At 60.7% G+C, this 25496-nt stretch overlaps 1 protein-coding gene across 4 annotated transcripts; it reads right to left on the reverse strand.

Annotated features, from left to right (window-relative positions):
• Positions 1-1178: 1178 nt before the first annotated feature.
• Positions 1179-23085, reverse strand: B3GAT1 (beta-1,3-glucuronyltransferase 1). Of its 4 annotated transcripts, none has more exons than XM_081113697.1 (7): positions 22701-23085; positions 9355-9449; positions 9038-9184; positions 6435-6943; positions 5564-5860; positions 4681-4781; positions 1179-3551 (listed from the first exon to the last, which is right to left on the reverse strand). In XM_081113697.1, exons 2-6 carry the CDS (start codon positions 9356-9358, stop codon positions 4695-4697), a joined length of 1044 nt encoding a protein of 347 aa, XP_080969823.1. In that variant the 5' UTR covers positions 9359-9449; positions 22701-23085; the 3' UTR covers positions 1179-3551; positions 4681-4694. The 4 variants fall into 4 exon arrangements, with proteins under 4 accessions (XP_080969823.1, XP_080969825.1, XP_080969824.1 ...); XM_081113699.1 differs by having other exon boundaries at positions 9338-9449; XM_081113698.1 differs by lacking the exon at positions 22701-23085 and adding an exon at positions 22456-22604.
• Positions 23086-25496: the final 2411 nt, after the last annotated feature.

A 25496-nucleotide genomic window follows, 5' to 3' on the forward strand; every position in this document is an offset into this window, starting at 1 on the left:
AAACCGACATCTCAGCCCCTTGTTCTCCTGAAACGGGGAGCAGGTCCCGTTTCACTCAGTGATGGGGGGACTGTGGGTCCCAGCAGGAACCCACCCCTCTCGGAGGCACAGGGGGAAAGGGCAGAGGGCCCAGCTCCAGGGCGTGGCGAGGGGTGCGGGGGTGGGGGGGTGGGGGGGGCGGGGGAATGAGGGTCGCCTCTGGGGAACGTTGGGTACCAGGCCTTGCGCAGACCTTGCCGCCGCCAGCTCAGTCCCCCCCCCCCACCCCCCCCCCCCACCCCCCCCCCCCCCCCCCCCCCGCCTCCTGTGACGAAGCTGCAGGGAGGAGAGGCAGGCTTCCTCGCAGTTGTCTGTCTGTCCGCAATGCAGGCACTTGCTCTGGGGCCGGGCTCGCTGTCATGAGTTGCAATAAAGCCGTAGAGTTGAACCCTCGGTGGTGGTAGTTCTCTGACCCGTCTGTGCTGCTGTCAGCCGGAGGCAAAGGCAGCGAGCAGCGGGGCACAGGTGCGTGCACCCCGGCCGCCACTCGGCATCCGCACTGACTCCACCACCACCTCCTGATTGGCTGTGCCTCGCAAACACCCCCAGAACCGAACTACCCTCCCCCCCACCGCTGGCACTTCCCTCCAGCTCACCAGCGCCTGGACCTGGCTCATTGCCGAGCCTCCCCCAGCCCGCCCTCACTTCTCTGCTTCAACATCACCCAGGTCCCCAGGACCAACCAACACGTCCTGCCCGTCCCATCTCCCACCACCGATCCCTCCCACCTTCCCAGTCGGTTTCAGTCACGTTGGCTTTGTTGCTGGTTTTTAAACTTGCTAAGCCCTCTCCTACCAGGGACAGAGGTCTCTGTTCTGGAAGGCTCTGGCCAGACAATGGCACGTCTCGTCTGCATGCTGCTCTTCTCAGATGTCACCTTATCTGGGGGGCCTGTGTGGGGCTCAGGTCTCCCCCACAGCGGCCCTCTGTGCCCCCCACCCGGCCTCATGCTTGTCCTCAGACCAGATCGCATCTGAAATGCTGTCCACCCGCGTCCCCTCGTGAGGAGGGGACCTCCATGAAGACGTGCTGGCTCCTGGAATAATGCAGCTCATCGTAGGCACCTGGCAGACACTCATTCGGTGGAGGGTTCAAGCAATCCAGGGGAACACAATCAAGCCGGGCCGAGGAGGATTAGGGATGTTAAAAACCGTGTCTGACTTTTAATTTTAAAAACAGATGACAGACAGTTAATGAAAACAGACCCGAGGGTGCGGCTGCCCCGGGCTCCGCCCTCCACCATCTCTGATGGGGACGCCCAGCCCCCAGCGTCACGCCTCTGTGGTGGGAAGTGTGGAAAGCAAACGGTATAGTCCTGGACCACATTCTGATTCATCACAAACTCGTCCCCAGCAAAGAAGGAAGCTGCAGTCCTCCAGGACTACAGTGATAAATAAACCCACATGCAGCTACAGTGGGGCCTTGACTTACGAGTGTCCCGACTAACGAGTTTTTCGAGATACGAGCCGTCTCTCTCTCGGCCGATTTTTTGCTTTGAGTTGCGAGCTAAAATTCGGGTCACGAGCCAGCTTCAGATACCCCACCGCTAGTTGGCACAGCGAACATCACAGTGAACACCACATCAGCCCAGCATCACGTGTCTCACTCGTTCACTTTTTGATTTGACATACGAGTGATTTGAGTTACGAGCTCCGTCACGGAACGAATCAAACACGTAAGTCAAGGCCCCACTGTACTGGAGGACATAGGGCGGAAACATGTCCTGCCAAACAAAGTAATACAGGAGAGGCAGCAAGAGAAAATGCCTCGCTCTGTTCCGTATCAATTTCCTGAAGATGAGCCCTGGGTTGTTTCTGGGGATTTTTGGTGTTTTCTTTTGTTTGTTTTGTTTTTGGCCGAGAAGGTAGCCATAGACCAGCCAAGCTCACCTGAGCACAGGGCTGGGGGGCAGTGGAATGCCTGGGCCTGGATTCACACATTTGATGGCCGCCTGTGCCCACCTCGTCCCTTCTCTCCCACACCACGCCACGTGATGCCGAGAGCTTGATTTCCAAAGCAACCATTGACTATGTAAGAGGTTGGGGGGCTGTCCTACAAGGTGGCTCAGGGTTCCCAGGGATAAGATCCCATTGGGTGGGCTCGTGACTACGTGGAAAATTGCGTCTGTTTCAAAACAGGCAACCGATGCTATTTTTTTTGAATGTGTAGGTTGCTGGACTAAGTCCAATCCCCTCCCTCCCCCCCCAATGACCCTCTCCTCCAGGAGTGGGTTCTCTGTGGTCCTCAGACTGGTCCTGCGAGTTTAAATGAAGTGTTAGCGGTTAAAAAATAAACACCCCTTCCGTAGGCTCAAGCCTTTCCTTTTCCTCCACGCGAGAGGAAAATTGTGCTTCCGACTTTCAGGAGCATGAGGAGTGGGATCGCCACCAGAGGGCGCTGTCCCCAGCCACAAAGCCAGGGGCCTGTCCGGCGGCGGGAGAGCCGGACACACGCCCCCTGGCGGAGGGAGCTGCCAGCGCATGCACTGTTCTCGGGCGGCTCGCTCTGCAGGCTCCCCACCAGGAGAGAAGGGAGATTTTTCTTTCCCACGTTGTGTTTAAAATAGAATTATTTCCAACGTCGTGTGTGCTCGGGTATCCTTTCCCCTCTGTGTCCAAATGATCTCGGTCTCTTGCCCATAAATATCTCTGCTAACGCAGTCCCCCCCCGGCCCCCAAACCAGGGGCAGGAAGGAGGCTTGGAATTGCCCCCACCTCTCTGCCCCTGAGGTCTGTGGCTCTCAAGGGCTTCAGGGAGAGGGCTCCTGCCCTCCCCGTCCTGGCCCAGGCAAAGGTCCCTGGCGCCCAGTGGGCGTGGGGGTGGCAGCGTGGGGGACGGGCCCACGTGGTCGTGGTCCAGGCTAACCCGTGGCCTGTGCTGGCTTGAGGCCCATCTGCTTCTCTGTGCTGCAGGGTTGAGGGGCCTGGGGGGAGGAAGGAGCTCCTCTCCCACCACAGCCCGGGGCACGGGGGAGCCTGGGGGCTAGGCCTGCTCCCTCCTGCAGGGCTGACCGCTGCTGGGATCAAAGACGGACTTATGCTCTGGAGACAGGGACTAGAGAACAGCCACAGAGACACGTGTACTTGGGAGCAACTCTCCGAGGTGCCCGGGCAGGGCCTGCTGGATGGTGTCCAGAATCCTCTGCCCCGCTGGCCGGTGTGGCCATGCTGGACCCAGGAGCAGGGAGCCAGGAGGGCCACCTCCACGTGACCGCCGAGTCTTTTCCGACGCCCCGCTGTCCGGCATCACTCGGGCCTGGGGTGCGGGAACCTCCGGGGAGGAGGGCGGGGGCCGGGCTGGCAGCGGGGCCCTGCCGCGCTGGGTGGAAGAGAACAACATGTCTGGGGTTTCTGTGCTTTAGGCTCTCCGTCCCTTGTCCTGGCCTCAGGCTGGGCTCTCTGAAGCCCCAGGATAGAAAGGAGGCTGATGGCCATTCGTGCGGAGTTTGCCTTGGAGGACCGTCAGCCACGGGGAGAGGATGGAAGGCAGGATCAGGGTGTGAGAAGAAGCTCCTGTGAAGGTGGGGAGGATCCATGAGTGAGGCGGGTATCAGAGTGGCCAATGTGGCCAAGCTACTCAACCCTTAGCCCCCAACAGGCCTCACTGAGGAGCCGCCTGGCCCAGTGGCCAGGTCCTCCGTGGCACCCTTGCGGTGAGGCGTGTGAGGGCAGGAGGCAGGGAGCTGGGCTCTGTACTAATGGCTCTCGGTGGCACTGGCCCAGATGATGTCTTAAGTTCGGGGGACAAAACAGGCTGACACCCTGGGGTCCCCGATGCACAGGGGACTTGCAAACGTGACACAGAAGCTGACACTGAACTCCGGGCTGGCGTCCAGCTGTGTCCATTGTCAGCTCCCACCTCCGGGATGACATCCTAGAAACACACGCCCAGAGGAAGTTCCTGGCGTGACCAGTCACCCGGCCCAATTCATCTCATGGAGCTTTTCCTGAACATCATCCCTTTGCCTCTAAAATGTAGGCAGACCCCGAGGCCCACATCCATAGAGGACGTTAAAGACTGAAATAGCAACAGCAACGCCTACAGAGGACGTAGAACGTGCCGGAGTCTGTTCTCGGGGCCCCCAACAACCCATTTTACAGACGCAGAAACGGAAGCCTAGAGCAAGGAAGGTGAAACCGTGAAAGTGGTAGGCCAGGCGCTGAACCAGGCTCTGCGCCCACAGTTTCACCAAGGCACGCCCCCTCCCCCCCACGGTTACGACTGGGGGACACATGGGCATGCGCGATGAGGGGAAGGCAATGAGTGAGGGTCCTCGTCACGGCGGCAAAGAGGAATCCACAGAAAGAGCCTGGAGCGAGCACACGGCAGTGCCTGCTATGGGACAGGTGTCATGGCCAGAATAATGGTGGTGACCAGGCAACGTCTGGAAGGAGGGGCCCCCCAAGGGAGGCGAGAGGGCCCAGCTGTGTGGGAGAGAGGCTGGCTCTCGCTAATTTCCAGACAGGGCAAGGGGGAGGGGAAGGGGAGGGCCAGGGGACGCCAGCTCGGCCTCTTCCCCTCATGCTGGCATTTCCCTGTCCTCCCACAGTGGAAGACCGAGAGGAAGTCTTGGCAGATGGATTCTGGGTCCACACCGGGTGTGGGCCTGCCCCGTGCGCCGCGGCCCTCGGCCGGCCGTACCTGCGTCCCGGGGCTCAGATCTCCACCGTGGGGTCCGTGAAGCCCTTTTTGCCTTCGTTCACCAGCACGGGCTTCTCCGTCCGCGTGTGCCAGACCAGGATCTGCGTGTCCAGAGACGGGAGACAGCATGGAACAGGCCCCCAGGCCTCCCCCTGCCACCTCCTGCTCCCGCCCAGACCCTGCAAGTATAGCCCCTGCCCCTCCCGTTCTGCCCCCGTTCCATCAGGACGCTCTCCAATGTCCTTTATTTCTGCCGACGCCTCCCTCTTGCTGTTTGTACATAGGGTGCATTCAGAATAGCTGTTGGGAACAGAGTGTGCACAACTACAGAAAAAATACAGATAAACCTGAAGACTCCTCTTGCTTCTTACGCTCTCCTGCATTTTCTTTTTTTTAAATATATACTGTCTTTATTGATTTTAGAGAAAATCATCGATCGGCTGCCTCCTGCACGCACCCTGACCAGGGACTGAGCTGCAACCTGGGCATGTGCCCTGACCGGGAATCAAACCGGCGACCTTTCAGTGCACGGGACGACCTTCAACCCACTGAGCCCCACAGCCCAGGGCTCCCTGGAGAGGGGGAAGGTTGTTCAGGAGCCTTCAGCTCAGCCAGGGGACCGCCCAGGCGCTCCCTGCAGAAGCTCAAACTAGGAAGTGCGTGTGCGTGTGCCTGTGCCTGTGCGCACATGCGTTTGTCCGTGTGTGCACACATGACCATGTAATCGCAGGGAGGCCGTGAAGGCCAGCTCTTCTGCGGCGCGGGAGGGGACACACCTGGCTCGGCCTCACTGGTCACCACCCTCCCCATCTCCTGCTGGACTTCAGGGTGGCTGCCGCATGGGTGACAAACTGCCTTCAGGGCCGTGGTTCCCGGGGCGTACCTTGGTGCAGTTGGCGGCCTTGGGCTCCAGGTCGCTGAGCGTGACCAGCTCCCGGAGGAGGCTGCTCTCCTGGTAGCCCCCCTTCACGCCGCGCAGCTTGAAGTAGGCCTGGCTGCGCTGCAGGATGAGCCGCAGGTTGACCGCGAACCCGGCCATGTCTATGGCAAAGGGCCGGTGGGGGTCGAACACCGTCTTCCAGCCGACCACCTTCCCGGCCGCGTTGACCCGCGGGGCCTCGTACCGCAGGCCCCCGACGAAGGCCACGGGCCACACGGACACCCTCCGCGTGCTGCGCATCTGCAGGGGACGCAGAGTCAGGCCCCCGAGTGCCCACGACGGGAGCGATGCCCGTCCCCGCGGGAGGCGACGTCACCCACGCACGCTGGGCTCACGGGTCATCAGAGGCCGCGTCGGGGCGCAGCTGGGCACCTGCAGGGACCCTCACCCCCCCCCCCCCACCGGACGACCCTCCCTCCCCTTCACCCACCGGCTGCCACTTTCTTGCGAAGAAACCTCTCTTTCCAATTCAGAGTCTGACCCTCCTCCCCCCCAAACTACCGTGACTCGCAAACCCCCAGGACAGGACCCTGGCCCACACCTCATGCAGGCGAGCCGCTGAGGCAGGGCTGTGGTCCTGCGGCTCCAAGCACCCCTCGCCTTTAACCAGGGGACCGCTGAGGGTCGGCTCTCCGTCCCTTGTCCGGCCCCTGCAGGCTGCACCGCCTCCAGCCTGGCCCCGCCTGTGACCTCTCTGCGCCCCTCCCCAAAGGGCCGCGGTGGGAGCATCCCCCATTTCCCACGCCACCCCGCGTCCTCCCCCCCTCCCCCGCGTCCTCCCACCCCTCCCCCGCCTCCGCCCGGCGGCCCTGACCTCCTCGAAGAGCTCCAGGCTGTAGGTGTTGTCGTCGTCCGCGAAGTACACCACGCCCGGCTGGCTGGCGTTGCGCGGGAAGGTCTCCCGCAGCCAGCGCAGGGCCAGGTTGCGCTGCATGGTGCCGCGCGGGATGCGCGGGTCGCGGGCGTCGCCGCGCAGCTTGTAGTTGCGGGGCGTCTCCACGTGCAGGTGCGTGTAGTTGAGGCCGGAGTCGCGCAGCAGGCGCGTGGCCAGCGGCGTGCGGTGCGGCGCGTCCTCCACCAGCAGCCAGTGCAGGTTGGGCACGTGCAGCAGCGTGTTGGCCAGGCGCGTGAGCTCGGCCTTCTGCACCGGGCGGCTGTAGGTGGGCGTCACCACGTGGATGGTGGGCAGCGTGTCGGACCACGGCGGCGGCCGCGTGTACACGTACTCGGTGCGCACCACCTCCACGATGTCGCGGTCGGACATGCAGTACTCCCTGGGGTCCGCGCCGGGCGGGGCGGGGCGCCGGGGGTCTCCGCCGTCATCTGCAGGGGAGGGGGGGTGGGGACAGGCAGTGTGGGGACCGAACGGGCCCTGGCCTCGGGCACTGGGCGGAATGCGCCCATCTGCCTGGTCAAACCTGCCCTCTGCTCCCAGGAGAGCCATCAGACCCCTGCCTGGCGCTGTCTGTCTCCCCACTTTCCTAGCCCCGACTCCCCACACAGCAGAGGGGACCTCGGCTCCGTTCTTCACGGGGCAGCGCTGTGGTTCTTTGGATGCCGCCGGCCAGGTCCAAGGCTGCACCTCCAGTTCCTATATTTGTTGGTTTTTGTTTTTTTTTAAATATATTTTATTGATTTTTTACAGAGAGGAAGGGAGAGGGATAGAGAGTTAGAAACATCGATGAGAGAGAAACATTGATCAGCCGCCTCCTGCACACCCCCTCCTGGGGATGTGCCTGCAACCAAGGTACATGCCCTTGACCGGAATCGAACCCGGGACTCTTCAGTCCCCAGGCCGACGCTCTATCCACTGAGCCAAACTGGCTAGGGCTATTTGTTGGGTTTTATGTGACCACGTGTCCGACCCTCACCATGCTGGCTCCCTCCTCACCTGGCCGGAAGCATCCAGAACCGCTGGGACCCAGCAGGGCCAGAGTGTAACTGTGTGGAGCAGTGGCTTCAGCCTGTGGCTCCTGGCTATGGCCTGCGTCCCAGGCACTTGGGGCGATGGCTACATGTGGATTCCCAGGCCCCACCTGGGCCCTCGTCCTCCTTCACACCGAGATGGGGCGGGTGCCTCCGGGTTTATCTCGCTCCCCGTGTCATACTGTGCGCACGTCGGTGGGAGAACTGCTGCCCTTGAGTGTGAGTCTGTGGGTGCACAGAGTGCACCGGGAAAGCTTGACAGCAGACTGAAGGCATGGGGGGGGGCAGGTCAGATGTGGGACACATGGAAGGTTTGAGGTGTAGGAACCCCCAGTGTCAGAGGGAAAGGCAGCCCGTGGAGGGGGAAGCTGGGGACTCAAGAGCCCAGTTCTCCTGCGGGTGCTTCCTGGGACTTTTCCTCGGGCGGGGTGACTAGGTCAGGCGAGGTCAGGGCTGCCCACCTGATGCCCTTGTAATTAGCTAGTTATTCGTAACAGGAAAGGAGCAAACGGAAGGCCAACCAGTATAGGCATGGCATCTGGGCAGCTTCCCCAGGAAGTTGCAGGTTTACATGCCCCCAGGCCCCACAAAGGGGAGGTAGACGCATGCCCAGTAAAGCTGGGGGCACTAGGGAAAGTGCTGACTGTCAGTCACACCTGGGAGCAGAGGTCATTGGCCAGAATGGGCGTGGCCACTGCCAGCAGGAAGATTTTGTGTACTTAATTCCCTGAACAAAGAAGCGCGCTCTCTTGGTCTCCTCCTCTGTGTTGGGGGAGTGTCGTTGCAGGGGGCGTGCTCTCCTGGCTCCCCACATTCACCCACACGGCCCTCCGCCCTGTGCACCCCACCCGCAGTGGACGGATGGACTGCAGCCAGCCTGCAGCGGAAGCTCTGGACACTGGCTCTGCTTCTAGCGCTGCCGACCCCCCACCGGCACGCCTTCCAGGACTGGGCGAAGGGGGATGGGACTTTGGAAACCCAGCGATGGGGAATTCCATGCAAATAAAAATGACTTCTCCTCTTGGGCCAGTCTCGGAAAGTATCATTAAGGACCCCATCCCCAGCACTCAGTGGGGAAAGGGACCCCCCCTCACTTGCACAGATAACATAACTAGGAAAAGAGGGGTGAAGACTATACTCGTGAGTTTTTAAAACACAACACAGGCCGGGGACCCTCTTCATCCATCCCTCTCCCCCACTGAGGCCGAGTGCTCCCAATCCTTGCCATCCTGGAATCAGACACCAAGTTCTGCGCACCTGAGTGTGTGTGTGTGTGTGTGTGTGTGTGTGTGTGTGTGTGAGCATTCACCTGATTCGCAAAGGGGCCAAGACTCCTACAAGGGTCAGGTCGTTGGCCTGCATCCTCCTTATGGCTCCTCCCAGCTGCCTGGTAAGTGGAAATGAGAACTCCCCCAGCATGGGCTGTGCTCACTCTCGTTACTGACACCAGGCCGGGGCGGGGGGGGGGGGGGGGGGGGGGCGGGGACTCACCCTTGTGCGCGGTGAGCAGGGGCGCGATGGTGCTCTGGTGCCACACGGTGACGAGCAGCGTCCAGGGCAGCACGATGAGGATGATGGCAAGGATGTCCCGTCTCTTCGGCATCTCCAAGGCTGGCTGGGCCCACAGCTCCTCATTACCTGAGCGGCGGCAAGGTCCGGAGGTGACAGATGACGGCGCCAGGGGCGGGGGCAGCACGCAGGGATGAGCACAGGGGAGAAGAGAACAGGAATGGGCCGGACAGGTCAGGCACGGGGACGGCAGAGAAGCCGATGCTGGCTAGCGGGTCTTACCAGCGCTCACAACCCACCCATTGCGAAAGCAGGTTTGCAGAGTCCAGCTCGGCCAGAGTTTCAGAAGGGGTGGCGGCTCAGGGCACAGTCAGGAACCCTGCCAAGTGCATACCTGCAAGAGAGAGCAGAAGAGGATGGCCAGAGACCTGGGCGGGGACGGCATCCAGGAGGGCCAGGCCCGGCCCTGGCTTGTCATGTGGAGCCTGGACTGCCTTCTCCCGGGTGCTCAGCAGGGAGCAGAGGTTAAGAGCACAGACTTCAGACACACCTGCATTGGTTTAAACCAGCCGTGGGCAAACTACGGCCCGCGGGCCGGATCCGGCCCGTTTGAAATGAATAAAACTAAAAAAAAAAAAGACCGTACCCTTTTATGTAATGATGTTTACTTTGAATTTATATTAGTTCACACAAACACTCCATCCATGCTTTTGTTCGGGCCCTCCGGTCCAGTTTAAGAACCCATTGTGGCCCTCGAGTCACAAAGTTTGCCCACCCCTGGTTTAAACACTGAACTCTGCCACCAACAAGCTGTTGTTCCTTTGCCAAGTCACGGCAACAGTCCGTGCCAGTTTTCTCACCTGTGAAATGGGTACTTTACAAGGTGGTTCTGAGAATTAAACAAGTCAGCGCCCCTAGAGTCCTGAGGACGGTGCCTGGATAAAGGGGGGCAGCCCTGGGGTGTAATGAAGCAGTGACCTTATGCCACACCCCTAGCCGCAGTCCCCAACTCCAGGACCACTGAAGGGGCTGTAAATGGACTGGTCAGGGTCTCCGTTTGGCTGGCTGAGCTCAGGCCATTTGATGGACGGCAAGGGAGTTTCTAAAAGGCCTGGCTGGGAGATTGCCTCTGGGTCCTCCGTGGCTCCAATGAAGCTTTTTCAAATGCCCTCTATCTTGGGGAGAGCCCTAAGTTCTGGGTGGAGAAAGCCAGGCAAGGCGAGCTGTGTGCGATTCGGCGAATTCGGCCTGCACGCCCAGCTTCTGTGGCACTCACATAGCCGCCCGCACGCTTCCTCTGGGCAGCCTCCTCATTCCACGCCTCTACCTCTGGCACTCGCTCAACCTCCCGCTCGTCTGCTGGGCTGTTGTTAGTAACAACAGCTGTGAGATGGCACCTATGGTGTCCGAAGGTGATGCTGGGCAGTTCCTGTTCAGCATCACAACAACTCCGGGTGCTCTGCGCTGTCCTTACAGCTATTTCACGTGGGAAATGCACCAGTGGCTTGCCCAAGGCAAATGCCAGGACATGCAGACGTAAACCCAGGCCCTTCGGTCTCCTGGGGCATGGGAAGGCAGCGTCCAGGCCCCTGAACCCCCAAACCTGATCAGGCGTAGATGGGGTGAGCCCTGGCATAGAGCCACCCTCCCCTAGGAAAGCCGCCCCTGCTGCTGTCCCAGCACCTTCCAGAAGGGGGGAGGGAGCCAGGGGGAGGCAAGGATGCAGGGGGCTGTTCTGGTCAAGACATCTATGCAAGGAAAGGGAGGGGGGATGAGGGAGGGAAACTCTAAAAATAAACTTAGCAATAAACCCAGTTGTGCATTAATTACTCTGGAAGCCATTACGGCCTGAAAATCCCATAACTTTAATGGAGGCGATTATAAGCATCGTAGCAAAATCGTGGAGCTAATTACCAGGTGGTTATTCAGCAGAACAGCCGGAGCCCCAGTCTCAGAGAAAGCCAGCTGGCCAGCAGGGGTGAGTTTATGGGAAATGGGGCCTGAGCCTGGCGGCGGGGTGCAGGGGTAGGTCCTGGGGGAGCCTAGGGCTGTGGGGGCTCTGGGAGGGCGTGACCTGGGGGATGGGAAGTTGGAGAGGGGGGAGGGGCACTGGGGCAGGGGCAAGGGGACCTGTGGGAGGGCCTGGGGCAGGGGGGAGGCTGCACCTACCCGGACCTCAGCTCTGAGATGAGGCTGCGAGGATGCCTAGGTCAGTGGTCGGCAAACTGCGGCTTGGGATCCACATGCGGCTCTTTGGCCCCTTGAGTGTGGCTCTTCCACAAAATACTGGCTCTTCCACAAAATACCGACTTCTGCGCATGGGCCACGAAGTTTCAATCGCACTGTATGTACATGCCTGCACGTGGTACTTTGTGGAAGAGCCACACTCAAGGGGCCAAAGAGCCGCATGTGGCTTGCAAGCCGCAGCTTGCCGACCACTGAGCTGGGGCATCACAGCCTTTTCCTCCCCGGGCCTTGGAGGAAGGGCGGCAGCTTGCCTGTGGCCACAGGCTCAGCCCTGCAGACTGCACCCACATAGACCCTTTTGGGCATGTATTCAGGCACACGTGTGTGTGTGTGTGTGTGTGTGTGTGTGTGATGGTCAGTAACAAACAGGCTCCGAAACCATCCAGACACATGTCTCTGACATGATAAAGCCGTGCTAGCAAACACGTTGGGAGCAGTAGTAAGTTGGTTGAAGGAGTCTGCTATAAAGTGAAGAGTCCCTCCAAATGATGCACCCCAGTGTTGCTTGTTTCAACTTACACAGTCTTTCAAGAGGCAAGAGTTTCCCCATGTTGCACAACATGAGGCCATTTTCCCTGGAATCCTCACCACTCCTTGCTGGCCGCTCTCAGCACTCCCGAGGGGGGTAATTTGGGGGGGAGTTTCGGGTGTTCCTGGCCTTACCCCCCACAGTGCACCCTACGACCTCTTTGTTGATTTCGTGAAAGTGACCCAGGACCTGCAGGACACTTGGTGTGCCATCTGCATGCACTATCCTTTAGCATTTTTATGACTTTTCCCACCCATCTCCACCTACTTAGAAGAATTTTTTTCCCAGACTCACCTTATGGGAGTCTTTTGAGAACACTCAACTTAGTTTTCATAGAAACAACACATTTCTCTCTTTCCAGCCCACGTTTCGTGGTTTGATACTATTCTGTGGTGAGGATCACAAGCATGGGCTTTAAAAACGGGTTGGGAACTCACATGAGGGACCCTGGGACCCCAGGCCAGCCTGGGACTCAGCTGGTGTGAGCAGGGGCGGCCCCTAGAGGGGAGAGGCAGCATTACAGGGGCCCAGAGGATGAAATGGATCCGGTCTGTGTGCTGCCCTGGGTCCAGCTGGTTGGGGGAGCTTATGCTGTGCCTGTGAAGGAAGAAAGCTCCCTCATCTGAGCGCCCACATCCTGGGGTGGATGGGACAGACACTGAAGCCTCCTCGCGCAGGCGCAAGCCAGGCCCATGGCTCCACTGTTCAGCCCAGGAGGGGTGAGGATGGGGAGGGGGCTGGGCCAGGCACCAGCCTTCTGGGCATGGGGTCAGGGAGGTGATAACAGGCGGCAGAAGGAGGGGACATTTTAAAAGAAGATGCCGGGCGGAGTCAAGGCTCCAGCTCCAGCTCCGGACAGTAGTCCGGGCGAAGGGAGGTGTGGATTTGTCCCGGAGATCCGCAGGAACTCCTACATGGATCAAGGGATTAGTATTGATTCTTCTGCCTCTGCTCAGGAAAAGCCCCGTGCCAGAGCTAATCAGCTCCCGGGCCAGTCAATCCATACTTCATTAACCCGGCCCTGTCCTCCCGCAACCCGGCCACTGTCCCTGCACCCGGGCCTGGCCCTGGCTTCAGCCAGGAGCTCCTGCTGGGCCTGCAGGGCACGGGCTTGGGGGCTTGGCCTCTCTCCACTCACCAATCCCCCAGCCTCCTGCTCAATTCCTCTTCCCCCACCCCATCAGCTGGAGGGGCAGGGAGAGCAGGGGACAGGGATCCAATAGCTCCCTCCCCTCCAAGAAGGGAAGTGAGGTCTGCGAGGGATGCTTAGTCGGAATGGTGGGCCTTCTCCGTGACATCCCGGTGCTGGGCCAGCAGGGTTCATTTTCTCCACACCGCCTGGTCCTTTCGTCTTCACGACAGCCCGGTGAGGCAAGCAGGCGGTCTCCTTTTACAGCTGGGGAAGCTGAGGCTTAGAAGGGCTGCGTGACCAGCTCCAGGTCTGGAGGCCATCTCCGCCGGGGCCGCTCAGGCTCGGCCTTTGGACTCTGAATTGGTGCAACCCCACCTCACGCTGCCTCCCCCACTGCAGAGCCAGCACGTGGGCTCCCGGGGCCACCCTCAGGTCCGGGCTCCCTGAGCCTGTTGGGCCTGTGCGCTCTGCCAGCTGGTGCCAGGCAGAGGGCTCCAGGGAGGGGCTCCCACCTGCTCTCAGGGTGCAGCACGGATGGAGAGAAAGGCCAGGCCCTGGCGAGGTCCACATCCCGCCTCTTGGCCTGGCCACTGCCGGCTCTCACTCCCGGCTACTTCTGATGGGAAGGGCGGCAGCTTCTGTTCATGGGCGTCAGTACTGCGCCAGAAGCTGCTGTGATTACCAACGTGGAAAGGGCCTGGAGGGACCTGCCTGGCCTGGTGCCCTCTACGTCCCCGGCTGAGCTTTGGCTGCCTTCCAGAAGGCAGGACGGAAGCCAAAGACCCCCCAGAGTCCCATTTCACTCCCAAAAGGAGAGGCAGTGAGGAAGGGTGGCGGGATACTCAGAAGGGACCCCTTCCTGTCTCAGGGACTCATGTTGGCCCTATTCGGCCTCCGTTTCCCCATAGCCAGTGTGGAGCTGTTAGGACTCATTTACTGTCTGGCAAACTCCAGGATGACCTTGAAGTCAACACGGCTCAGTTTCCTTATCTGTAACTCTTACCGGCTATTTTGGGGATCAAATGAGGGAAACATCTAGCTTGAGGCCTGGCACCCAATTAGCACGAAACACGCTCGCTAATGTAAAATAGGACAGCGGTTCCAACAACCTCCACCTGGCTTTACAATTCAGCTGAGTCCAAGCGCCGGGAGGAGAGGGGCGGGAGGGCACTGCGGCTCCTTCCTGGTGGGTCCGCACCCACGGGCTCCGGGGCAGGTTCCTCTCTCCAAGGGCGAGGCTATGCCGAGGTCGGACTCCGTGGAAAGCAGGTACGTTGGCACGTGGCAGCGCGCTAAACTGGGTGTGTGTCCGTGGCCAAGGCACCAGAGAAGGGAGATTTCCCGCATGTGGGGAGGCCAAGGCCCTGAGAGGGGGACTCTGGCCCGCTCCCCCTGCCCGCTCCCCCTGCTCAGCTCAGATCTTCAGGCCCAGCTGCTGCCCACTGGCTGGCACTCCACTGTGGCCACAGCACAGCCCCCTGGGGGGGCACTGACTGTCTCCCCCTTTTTACAGATCTGGAAACCAGCTGGGGACTGCAAGGTTTTGCCCCAGGCAGACAGCCTGGGCCTGCCCTGGTGTTGGGATACCTCCTGCACTCCCTGCTTCTGCCCATTAGTCCTGTGTCTCGGCCCAGAGACTGGTGCTCAGAGAAGGAATGGGCGGAGGGCGGGGGCGGGGGGGGGGCGGTTCCGAAGGTCGGGTGTCATCTTTCCTGACCCCAGAGCTGTCAGAGCATGGAGTTTCTCCTCTCCTGGCCTTGGGGCTGAGAGCCCGCCATCAGCAGGGGGCTAGGCCCTAGCAGTGGTCGGCAAACTGCGGCTCTTTGGCCCCTTGAGTGTGGCTCTTCCACAAAATACCGACTTCTGCGCATGGGCCACAAAGTTTCAATCGCACTGTACATGCGGGCCCGCACGTGGTATTTTGTGGAAGAGCCACACTCAAGGGGCCAAAGAGCCTCATGTGGCTCGCGAGCTGCATTTTGCCGACCACTGGGCTAGGGCAACAGACCTAGGGCCTATCATTTCCTGCCCTTTCCCCAGCTCCTCCATCAGCCCTGTTACGTGCAATCAGCTGACCCCACTGCCTGGATGAGACATAGTTAACGAAGGGTGTCGAAGGGGGCGGGGGTGGGGGGAGAGCCCAGCTTAAGAGGCCTGTGAGCCCAGGGTGGGCAGTGTGCGCCCCCCTGCGAACACGCAGGTGTGAAGGCGATGAATGGAGGCTCCCCACACTCCATCCCCCAGAAGGTAGGTTATGCTGACACGGTTTTATAGGCTGTGTATTATATACGACAACAGCAGGGCGGCCGTGGATCGCTGAGATGGAGTTGAATACACAAAAGCACACGCTGAGGCAGCCTCGCCACAATCACAGGGTTTTCGGGGTCACCCAGGGCTCCGGACCCCGGGGGTGCTCTGAGAGTAGGGGACAGATTTCTTTCTCAGGGTTCAGGCAGGTGGAGCAGAATGCAGGGGTCACCTGCACCTGGGGTGCTCCGGCCCTCACTGAGCCTCCGCCAGCTGAGTTCCTGCTGGGCCTTTGAGGTGCGCTCATCCGGGGACTGGCTCCAGGGTCCAGGCGCTGAGGGTGCCCAGCCAGCACTGGACGGCGAGGGAAGCAACGGAGGCCCACGCCTGACAGCATCCCCTCCAATAAAACGGGGCTCCTTCCTCTCTGTGCCCCCGATGCCTGGCACCGGCGTGAACTCTGAGCACGCGGGGAGCTGCTGGGCCCCGACCCTGAGATAGCCCTTGAGTGGGAAGGCGAGTGGGCGGAACCACTGTTATTGGCACCTTTTTGCTCTGGGTCTGGCATGGGTGAACCTGCCAAGCGGATACATGAAATGCGGTTTCTGCGTCCCAACAGATACCGCTCAGCCCGAGGAGGGGAGACAAGCCCGACGCGGCCCGCAGCCCGCCTGGACACGCATGGCCCGCGCACGCATGGACGGCGCCTGAAGCGGTCGCCCCGGGGAGACGGAGCAGATGGGGGTGACCTGGAGCCGGGCAGCGGAAGGGGCGTTGTTTAACAAGCATCGGGTGTCCAGTGGGCAAGACGGGAGCTCTGGGCGGGGGTGGCTGCCCGACAATAGGAGTGTGACTTTACTTAATACCTCTGGACGCTTAAAGATGGTTAAGATGGTAATTTCTTTTTTTCACCACAATGAAAATGAACTGCCACCCAGAGGTCTGGTTAGATCCCCCCAACAATGGCGCACCCCTCAGGGCCAGGACACGGGATTGGGGGTCAGAGGTTTCTCTGCAGTGGGGCTGGGGTAGACACCTGTGGGTGGTGTCGGGGGGGGGGGGCGGCTGCTGGGTGCCCTTTCCTGCGGGCTGTCATTTGGGATTGTCCCCACGAGGAAACAGGAGCAGGGCATGCCTAGGGGAGCACCGCCCGAGGGTCCAGGCATGCTGCTAGGCGTGAGCAGGACATGGGTGGAGGAGCATGTGTGTGTGTGTGTGTGTGTGTCCCAGGCCCAGAGTGAGTGAGTGTGTGTGTGTGTGTGTGTGTGTGTGTGTGTGTGTGAGGGGGGGGGGATGTGAGATATTCAGCCTGCTGCTGTGTCTCCCAGCCCCAGGCCTGGAACACACACACACACACACACACACACACACACACACACACACTCACACACTCTGGGCCATTGGTGTGTCTCCCAGTCCCGAGCCTGGGAGGGTGGAGGCTGAGAACAGCCAAGACACGTGCTCCCAGAGGGAGAGATTTACGGGCCTGAGAAGAAGTTCATATCGACAAGTGATGAGTTAGGCGAGCAATACTTCAGCTTAAACTCAGAGGCTGACGGAAAAGGAAAATCACACACCCAGAGGCCGTCCATCAACGTAAGCAGACGGGTGGCATGAGCCACCGGCTGCCCCAAGCGCGGGTCCGGCCGGGATGGTCAGCCCCAGGAGCGCTGGCCAGGCTTCCCGGGAACAGGGTTTGTCTCTTGCTCTGTGCTAGGGCCATGAGGGGCAGGGGGAAGCCAGCAACAGCACGGGGGACGGAGGTGGGGGAACAAAATCCACGCCCAGAATGCCCCATGAAGGCGTGTCTCCATCACTGTGCCTCCCGGGGACACAGCTCGAACACCTGGGAGCAGGCACTTACCTCCAGGGCATTGGGACGCTGGTCCTGGGGGCACCCTTGAGAGGATCCGCAAACAACTAATGAGGACCTAGAGGACTTCAGGCCTCAGCGGGGGCCAGGCGGCCGCAGAACCCAAGTCCCCAGCCAGCAAGGGCCCGACCGACCGCCACCAGGCTGCAGGCTGCCAGGCGACCCCGGGCAGTGCGCACGGACACTCTACAGCTAACGATCGCTGAGTTAATTAGGCTCCGTGTGTATTTTCAACGCGGGCCTGTGGCCTGAAAGGGCTGACCTTCCATGGGGCCATCAGAGATCCTGTAAGTGGGTTTCCCTGGGCCAGTTGTCGGAGGAAGAGAGGGAAGGCCTGCTCAAGCCCAGTGAGAGTGCCCTGGGGCTGTCAGCCTCTTACCCCCCCACCCCGACCCCGGGGAGCTGCTCCTGCTGCCCTATGCCCCTGTGTGTCCTGCCAAGGGGACAGACGGCCGGCGAGAGGGAGGAGCAGGGAGTGGGGAGACGTGGGTCGTATTCTAGAAAACGGCACTGACGTGCTGTGTGACCTGAGACAGGAGTGGAGCCTCTCTGAGCACCAGTTTCCTTACCTCTAAGGAGAAGGAAGCAGCCTTGAGGCACAGGATCCTCATTCTGGGACAAGCCTTGCGGGCCAGACGGTCACCTGTGCCCATTCATTAGTGTGTGGTTCCCGATGGCACATTCTCCCCCTCAGACCCACCTCCTCTCCCCTTCTGCCTTCTAGCAACGTGGCTGGTGGGGCCCTTCCTTCTCCTGCCTGCGGCTCCTGCGGCGTTTTGTGGAGAGCTCACGAAGGTAAGGGGTAAGATTTGGGTGGGGAAATGCTCACATGATTTACGCTCCTCATATTTGGGATGAGGAAACTGAGATTCTGCAAGATTCCGTCGCACCGTGCGTTGCTGACGCAGCTGAGCCTGGAACCCGGACCAGCCAGCGGATCCCGAAATCCCGCCGGCCAAGCGAGGGCCTTCTCCCTCCCCGCTGCTTCCCTCTGCTGAGCTCCGGGCAGTGGCTCCCTGGCGTTCCCTCCCTCAGAACCAGGGATGGGGTGAGCTCAGGCAAGAGCCCCTCAAGTCCCGCTCCATCCCCTTCAACAAGATGCTGGTGGTAGCCAGACCTCACTCGCTTCTTTTATTTTGAATGTATGGGGACTTGGGAGGCGCTTTCTGGTGTGAGCAGTTCCAATAAGTCAGAATTGCCATTGGATCCACGACAAAGGAGGTGGGGGTCGGGGGGGGGGGTGAGTGGCGCAGGGGTTATTGTCTGGCTGAATTCCCATCACAGGTGGCGACACGGAGGAAGGGCCAGGGATGGGAACAGGACCACAGATCTTAATTGTGATTGGTTACTGTCGGCCCCAGCCTCCGCTGCCATGCCTGCCATAAACACTTCATAAAGTGTTTATGAAGGAAACTGTTAGATAAATGAATAAAAAAGTTGCTAAGCAAAGCATTTTACTAATTATTGCTGGCTCTGAGTGATGACCATGATTAACCGTCATGACTCATTCCTTCCTCATAAACACCCTATTAGTGTCCCCATTTTAGAGATGAGAAATACGGGAGAAGCTCAGTGATGCCTCCGGCCACAGTGTAGCAGGCGGCAGAGCTGGGGTCTGAGTCCCGGTGGGCTCCGGAATCCACGCTCGCAGCCACCCTGCTCACCCACCGAGAGTCTAGCCCAGCGCTCGTACTAGAACTGTCCGTGGCGCCGGGGATGCTCTGAGCCTGTGCTGCCCAAGAGGGTCGCCACGAGCCACGTGTGGCTACTGAGCCCTGAAAAGTGGCTGATGGGGCTGAGGGACCGGCCACCCCGGGAGGCAGAGCGGCCCATCCTCCATCGCGTGTTGGGCTCTGACGTTCTGGATAATGAATGGTCCAATGAAGAGCCCGGAATCTTGAGACGGAAGAGGCTCATGACTCAGAGGCCGGACTGCTCAGTGGCCTCATTAAGAAGAGAAGTGAAGGAGGGCGGTGAGGAAATGCGCCCGCCGGGGAGGGTCTCAGAACCGGCCCCAAACTCGGGCCTGGTCCCCTCTACTACCAAGGCCATGCCTTCTGTCTCTGCGCCCTGGGCTCCCTCCATCCCTCTCTGCTTCCCGGAGCAACAGTAGGGGCTCACGTTTCCCACCTACAAGGAGAGAGAAACCCCACTCCTGTTCTAATCCTGAGCCGTGGGACCCACAGCCCTGTGGGCAATGCAGTCCACTCCTTCCGTCTGGGAGTCTCCAGTTTGGGCTTATCTGGCAGAGCCCTAACCCCTGCCAGGCACTTGGCTGGGAGGCTGCGGGCCCTGCTGTCAGCTGGTGTGTGCAGGGAGCGCAGGCTCATTTTAATACTGGCTGGAGCGAAACCTCATTAGAAAAGTAAATTTGCTGGAGCTGCAAAAAAAAAAAAAAAAAAAAAGCAACCCACACAGCCCTTCCCAAGCTAAATAGGAAACCTTGACTTTGGATTCTTTGATGCTATGTTCCCGGCGCTGCCTGCGACACAGTAGGTGCTTAGTCGGTGTCTGGGAGGGAGCGGAATGTGTGTGATCTCTGTCCACCCTGACGTCCTTCAGCAAAATAATGAGGGGCCACCGACCTGGGCTCCTTGCAAGTGGCATGAAGTTTGTAGACAAGCGTCGGCTAATCAGTCGGAATAATGACACTCGCCACTAGCTAGACATGAGCCCATGGTTGCTGCTGTCGTCCGGCAAGGGGACACGGAGAGGGTCCCGGTGACAGAGGCGCGCCCCGGGGGGCCTCCAGAAGGCCCAGGGTCTGGAGGTGTGGCGAGCAGGTCAGGTGGGTGGGGTGGCGGGAGAGATGGGAGAGCCTGAAACGAGGCCGGTGGGATGGCCTCTGGTGTTGGCCAGGGGATGGCTACTCCAACTTCTAGAGCCATCCCGATCTTGGAGGAAGCTGGGAAAGGCTATAAAAAATACATTAAGTTAGCATGCCTCCCGCACTCACCTAACGCAGCCTGGTGAGAGGAGGGTTCCTCCATGTCCAGGCCTTTGGGAACCAGGGCTTATTAGTAGAGGCTCAGTGTCTCAGTAAGTCTACGCACCCGCCCTGGAAGGAGCTGAGGCAGGGCCGTGGCCTGGCCGGGAGCCTGTGTTCTGCCGAGAACCACTTCCCTGCACCCCCATGCTCTTCGGCAGGGACCCCGAAGCGCCTCCTGCCTGGAGGCCTGTGGGGGGTGCATGATGGAAGGTTTTCTTTTTCCTTCTTCCCAGATGCTATGTCTTCCTCATCCTGCTGTGTCTCAGGACGGGGAGGGCTTGGGGGTCAAGGCCAGGAGTTGGGAGCCCTTAGCAGTGAGGAGGAGCCTGGGAGAGAAGGTTTCCCCAAAGACTCCCGGTCTCACAGCCTGGCCCCCTCTGCTTTCCCTCCAGACCTCCCTCTGAACTACTCCGGCCTTCCTCAGAGCCACGGAGAGAGCTTCTCTTACGAGCCGCCTGCTCCACCCAGAGGGCTCCCTGCCTGGGTGATGACGGCTGATATTGGGGGTCTGGGGAAGGAGGGCAGTGGGCTGATCCCCGATGCACCCCTGGGTGAGCCTGACTTCTGCCTCTGGACCTCACTCCGTGGCGTTGCTCCGTGAGCGTGCCTCTGTGTCTTTTGTGGGTTGCCTCACGCGGGATCCTCTGCCTGCCTCGGACTCTCAGATTCTTCCTCTTCCTCAGTCCTGCCTCTCTTCTCCCCCAGGTCTCAGCAGAGGGGAGCCCTTGGGCATCTCTGTGCCAGCTCATCCTGCTTTTCCAGCCAGACTAAACCAACAGTCTCCCCTCTCCCAGAGCCCGCCCCCCGCCCCTCCATGTGCTGAGCCTTCTGCATTTCTCCCACTTGCAAAGCCCCAGCCCGCCTGCTCACCCCGTGCTCCAGAAGCAGTGCAGCCCACCTGGTCCTTTGTAACCCACTGTGGGAGACCCTAGGACAGCCCCGGGCTAGGCCCCCCGCCCCCAGGCATCTTTCCCTGGAGCCCTGGTCACTGGTCCAGGCTCCAGGCTTGTCACTGCAGCTGTCCCAGATCGGTGGTTGCCCTACAATAGGCCATCCTGTGCCTGCTCACCCAGAAACCTATATGAACATATCTGACCCGGTACCTATGAGTCCAACATGCCTGAACATGGAGTGAGCCCCAGGCCTCCCCGGGTCCGTACAGAATGGAGCCCAGCAAGCCACTTGGCCCTGGGCTGAATGAGGCACAATCCCACGAACCCTCCCTGTTCCATTAGCCCTAGTAAGGCCTCTTGCTCCCCCCACAGTGGGTGGAGGGAGTGGCACACAGCTCCAGGCCGCCGGGAGTGCCGGGCATGGACAGGGCAGAGTGGAGAGCCTGAAGGTCTCATGGGGAAGGGTCTTCATATGAAGAAGAGGGAGGACGTGATGTGAGCCCAGGAAGGCTCATGCTCACCACTCAGCAGGTTCTGGGAGGACCTGTCTCCATCTCTGTGGTGGCTTTGGGCAGAGGTAGGGAGACGGGAGGTACAGCGGACAAATCTCAGAAAACCGGAGAACAGCTGTCCTGTGAGGCCACGGGTCCCTCAACCCCAGTGACTTAGGAAGCCTCATGCCTCCCATTTCCACACACACACACAGTCACTTCACTGAGCTACATGCCCGTGGTCATCCCCTCCCAACCAATCCTTTTACACAGTGTGGCCATGGAGGGTCCCAACGGGTACCCCTCCAGACTGGTACCCATGCAGATCGAGTTGCTCCCACCAGCACAGGGCTGGCATCTGTCAGCAAAGGCCACCTTCAACTCCTGGGCATTAGGGGTGCCAGAGCCCTCAGCCCCAGCTTCTGTAAGAATCCATCACACAGTGTGCAGCTGAGGCTAGGCCTGGCCAGGCGAGGAAGGGGAAGGGGAGGCCAGTCAAGGCCGTGTGTATGTGTGTGTGTGTGTGTGTGTGTGTGTGTGTGTGTGGTTCTCGATCTCAGCTGCTTGGTACCAGGCTGTCACCCCCTTTCCTGTCCCCATGAGATCCGGTGGCTTCCTTCTCCTTGTCTGCCGTGCCTCTCGGCTTCCCCTTCGCAAGTTGCATGCTCTGATTTCGGAGGCATCAGACCTCAGGCCGGAGCCCAGGTGCAGAGGAGAGGGCGGTGAACTTGGTCATGCCTCCGGCCGCCTTGCGACAGTGAAGGGCCCACGGACCCTTTGCCACCCTCGCCAGCCCTCAGCCCCTCCGCTGTCCTGGCAGAGCTGTCCCTGAGCCTCAGAGCCCTTGGGGATGACCCAGGGAGCAGGTGCAGCAGGGGGGGCTGGGTCCGGCTCAGCTGGGCCACCAGGAACCACCTGCTGAGGTGGGAAGGGACCAGCGAGCTAAGAGCCTGGACCAGTTGTTGGAAGGAACTGAGGGGCAGGGCAGGCGTGACTCACCCCGGTTTGTTTGGGAGCTCCTGGGTGGCATTCGGCGGCGGCTCCAGCCCTGGCCCCTCTCAGGCCCCCTTTCCAGCTGTCCCCATTGCGTGTACACACACACACACACACACACACACACACACACACACACACACGCCGGCGCGCGCGCACCCGCGAGGACATGGCGTGGATACTGATGGGGACGCATAAAGGGGCTCTGTGCGCTGCAGCGGCGCCGCGGGGGGCCCGCGGGGGTCACTGACCTGAGGCGGCGAGTCCAAGTCCGGATCGTCCCCAGCGCGATTCATTCCGGGCGGTGGCGGCCCCTAAACCCGGGCCCCGGGGCCCCCAGGCTGCTGCTCCGGGCCGCGCGCCCCTCCCTCCCCCGGGGATCTCGGGCTGCAGCCCCCGAGGGCCACTTCATAGCCGCGGGGTCCCAGCCTGCGCCCCGCCGCCCAGCCCGGCTGCTCCTGGGCTCGGCGAGGCGGTGGATGGGTGGATGGAGCCGCGAGCGCGGGGGGCGCGGGCAGGGCCGGGGGCGGGGGGCGGGAGGGGGTGGGGAGGGGAGCGGGGAGGGGGCGCGGGGAGCCGGGATGCGCGGCCGCCCAGCCAACCGGGCCGGCTCCGAGTCCCCTCCGTGCGGCTGCGCCGGTGTCACGGCTCTGACAGCGCCTCCCGCCCGCCCCGCCCCCGCTCCTCCTCCCCCCTTTCCCCCCCCAGCAGCTCAGGCTGCCGGCGGGACCGCTGATGGTCGGTACCAACCTCGCCAGCTCGGGCGGGGGCGCTAGGAGGAGGCCGCGAGGACCCTCCCCCCGGGATTGGTATCACCTCCCCTCCTACCCCAACTCCCTGCCCGGCGGAGGCGGCTCCAGCTTGGGGCGCGGAAGCCGGGGCTGCGGGCGGGGGCGAGCACAGCCGGGCCTCGGCTCTCGAGAGTTAACGCGCGCCTGGCCGCTGCCTGCACCCCCATCCCACCCCGCCTCCATCCTGGCTGTTCCTGGGGCCCAGCTTGGCAGCCCTTCTCAAAGGGTGATTGTTTCCGGGCCGGCTAGTTGGGGGGCGGGTCTCTGGGACCGAGGAGCTGAGATGCGGAGCGGAGCGGGAGGGTGCGGCTCCCTCCCGGCACCCCGCAGGGGGAGGTGGATGCAGGGGTACCTGTGTGTGGTGGAGATGGGGGTCCACAGGCGCCCGGCCTGTATGGTAGCCCCACCTGTAGGCACCACTGCCTTGCCAAACACACATGCCAACCTGCTGAGTGCCAGGCTCAGCCCACAGGAGCCTGAGTATTTCAAAGAGAAGGCAGGGAGGCAGCGCGTGGGGTGGGAGGGAGCAGAGATGGAGCACAGGGCCCCGCAGGCTGTCCGGGAATTTCTCAGGGCGCCTGGGGCAAATTCCATGCACTCTCCTGCCTGTGTGTGCTGGGTGGGTTGGGGGTGCGTGACCAGGGAGCCAGTGTGCACGCACAGGCGTGTGCATGTCTGTATGTGTGGGGTGCAGATGTAGCCATGGCGTGTACCCGTCTCTGAAGACACTTCCAAATGCTCTTTTGTCAAGTTGCCGGAGACTCAGAAGCCACGCTCATATAGTTGCACACCCTGACGGGCCCTCCTGGGTGTGCAAATATATGGAATTTATTTCCCAGCTCCTGTGCTGGGTTCTGGCCCCAGCCGCCTGGGGATGGAAGTGCTTTTCAGCAGCTGAAACTATCGCACAAGGTCTGAGGCTTCGTCTCTTGCCGGGTGACGGACTCTAGGCCCGCCATCAGGCATTGCTGAACCAAGGCTGTCCCAGCGGGCGATGTGTTTCTTTGTCCTGAAGGCTGGGGCCCCTTCCCTTCATCTTCTCTGCCTGGCTAGGGCCAAGTTGACCCTGCTCTTTCCAGTGAGCAGCTGCGTGTGTGTGTGTGTGTGTGTGTGTGTGGTGGGTGAAGGATGGGGGAGAGGGAGGGGCAGTGGCTTTAGAACCTGCCATTTGGGTGAAGACCTTGAGGTAAGACAGGACCCCACCACCCACACCATCCCAGGGACCTCTGACACTATGGTGAGTGATGACTGCCTCCAGGGACAGCTGCCCTTCCCTCTCACCGCTCTGTGTTTCCTGTTTCATAGCCCTGATGGCCCCAGTAAGGAAGTTCTTCCGAATCTGACCCCGGTGCCTCCAGCTAAGGTGCAGGACCCTTCCTCCACTCTCGCAATGAAGCGTGTCCCCTCCCCCTATTGGGGTAATTCTTGTTTCTTTAGACCAGCGGTTCTCAACCTGTGGGTGGCGACCCCTTTGGGGGTCGAACGACCCTTTCACAGGGGTCGCCTAAGACCATCGGAAAACACATATATAATTACATATTGTTTTTGTGATGAATCACTATGCTTTAATTAGGTTCCATTTGTAACAATGAAATTGCGGGTCACCACAACATGAGGAACTGTATGAAAGGGTCGCGGTTAGGAAGGTTGAGAACCACTGCTTTAGACTCTGCTCAGAGAACCTGTCCTGAGATCATGTTATCCTCGCCTCCAAACTCCCCTTCCCAGTAGGACTCCCCACCCCCTGGAGGGAGGGCAGGAGGAGGTGCAGGCGGGGAAAGGGCACCCTGGGAGCCCAGCTCAGAGGGAGGGCCTGGCTGCCAGTTTGCATGGAGCACAGACGGCCTCTCTCTCCGCTGCATCCAGTTCTGGTCAAAAGTCACCAAACGGTGGGGCAGACATGACCTTGGAGAGTTTCTAGTTGCATCTAAAAGGAGTTTCTCCTTTTACAAACAGGGACACCGGGGCCCTCAGAGGGACCATCAGCAGTGTGTGTGTGTGTGAGAGAGAGAGACAGAGAGAGAGAGAGAAAAAAGGGGGGGCTCGCACCCATTTCTCTCTCTCGGCACAGCCCCAGGTGCAGCTCAGGGAGGAAGCCAGTGAGGAGGCCTGGACTCCAGGTGGATTCTGAAGGCACTGCTTTCCGCCAGGAACCCAGGCCTCCTGGTAGCAGTGAAACCAGCGGTTGGACCAAACAGTCCGGTCCTGTCTGGCCCAGACAGGCTGTGGCCAGCTGGTCCCTCTGCCGGTGTTCCC

This window comes from Myotis nattereri, assembly GCF_964212035.1.
Source record: "Myotis nattereri genome assembly, chromosome: 19".
Classification (NCBI taxonomy): domain Eukaryota; kingdom Metazoa; phylum Chordata; class Mammalia; order Chiroptera; family Vespertilionidae; genus Myotis; species Myotis nattereri.

Bases quoted from the DNA above. Each gene is read 5' to 3' on its own strand.
- B3GAT1 (XM_081113697.1), bottom strand. The intron at 5,861-6,434 runs GTCAGGGCCGCC...CGTCCCCTGCAG, and splicing joins GCCTGGAGCTCTTCGAGGAG to ATGCGCAGCACGCGGAGGGT. The intron at 4,782-5,563 runs GTACGCCCCGGG...CTGGACACGCAG, and splicing joins AGGCCGCCAACTGCACCAAG to ATCCTGGTCTGGCACACGCG.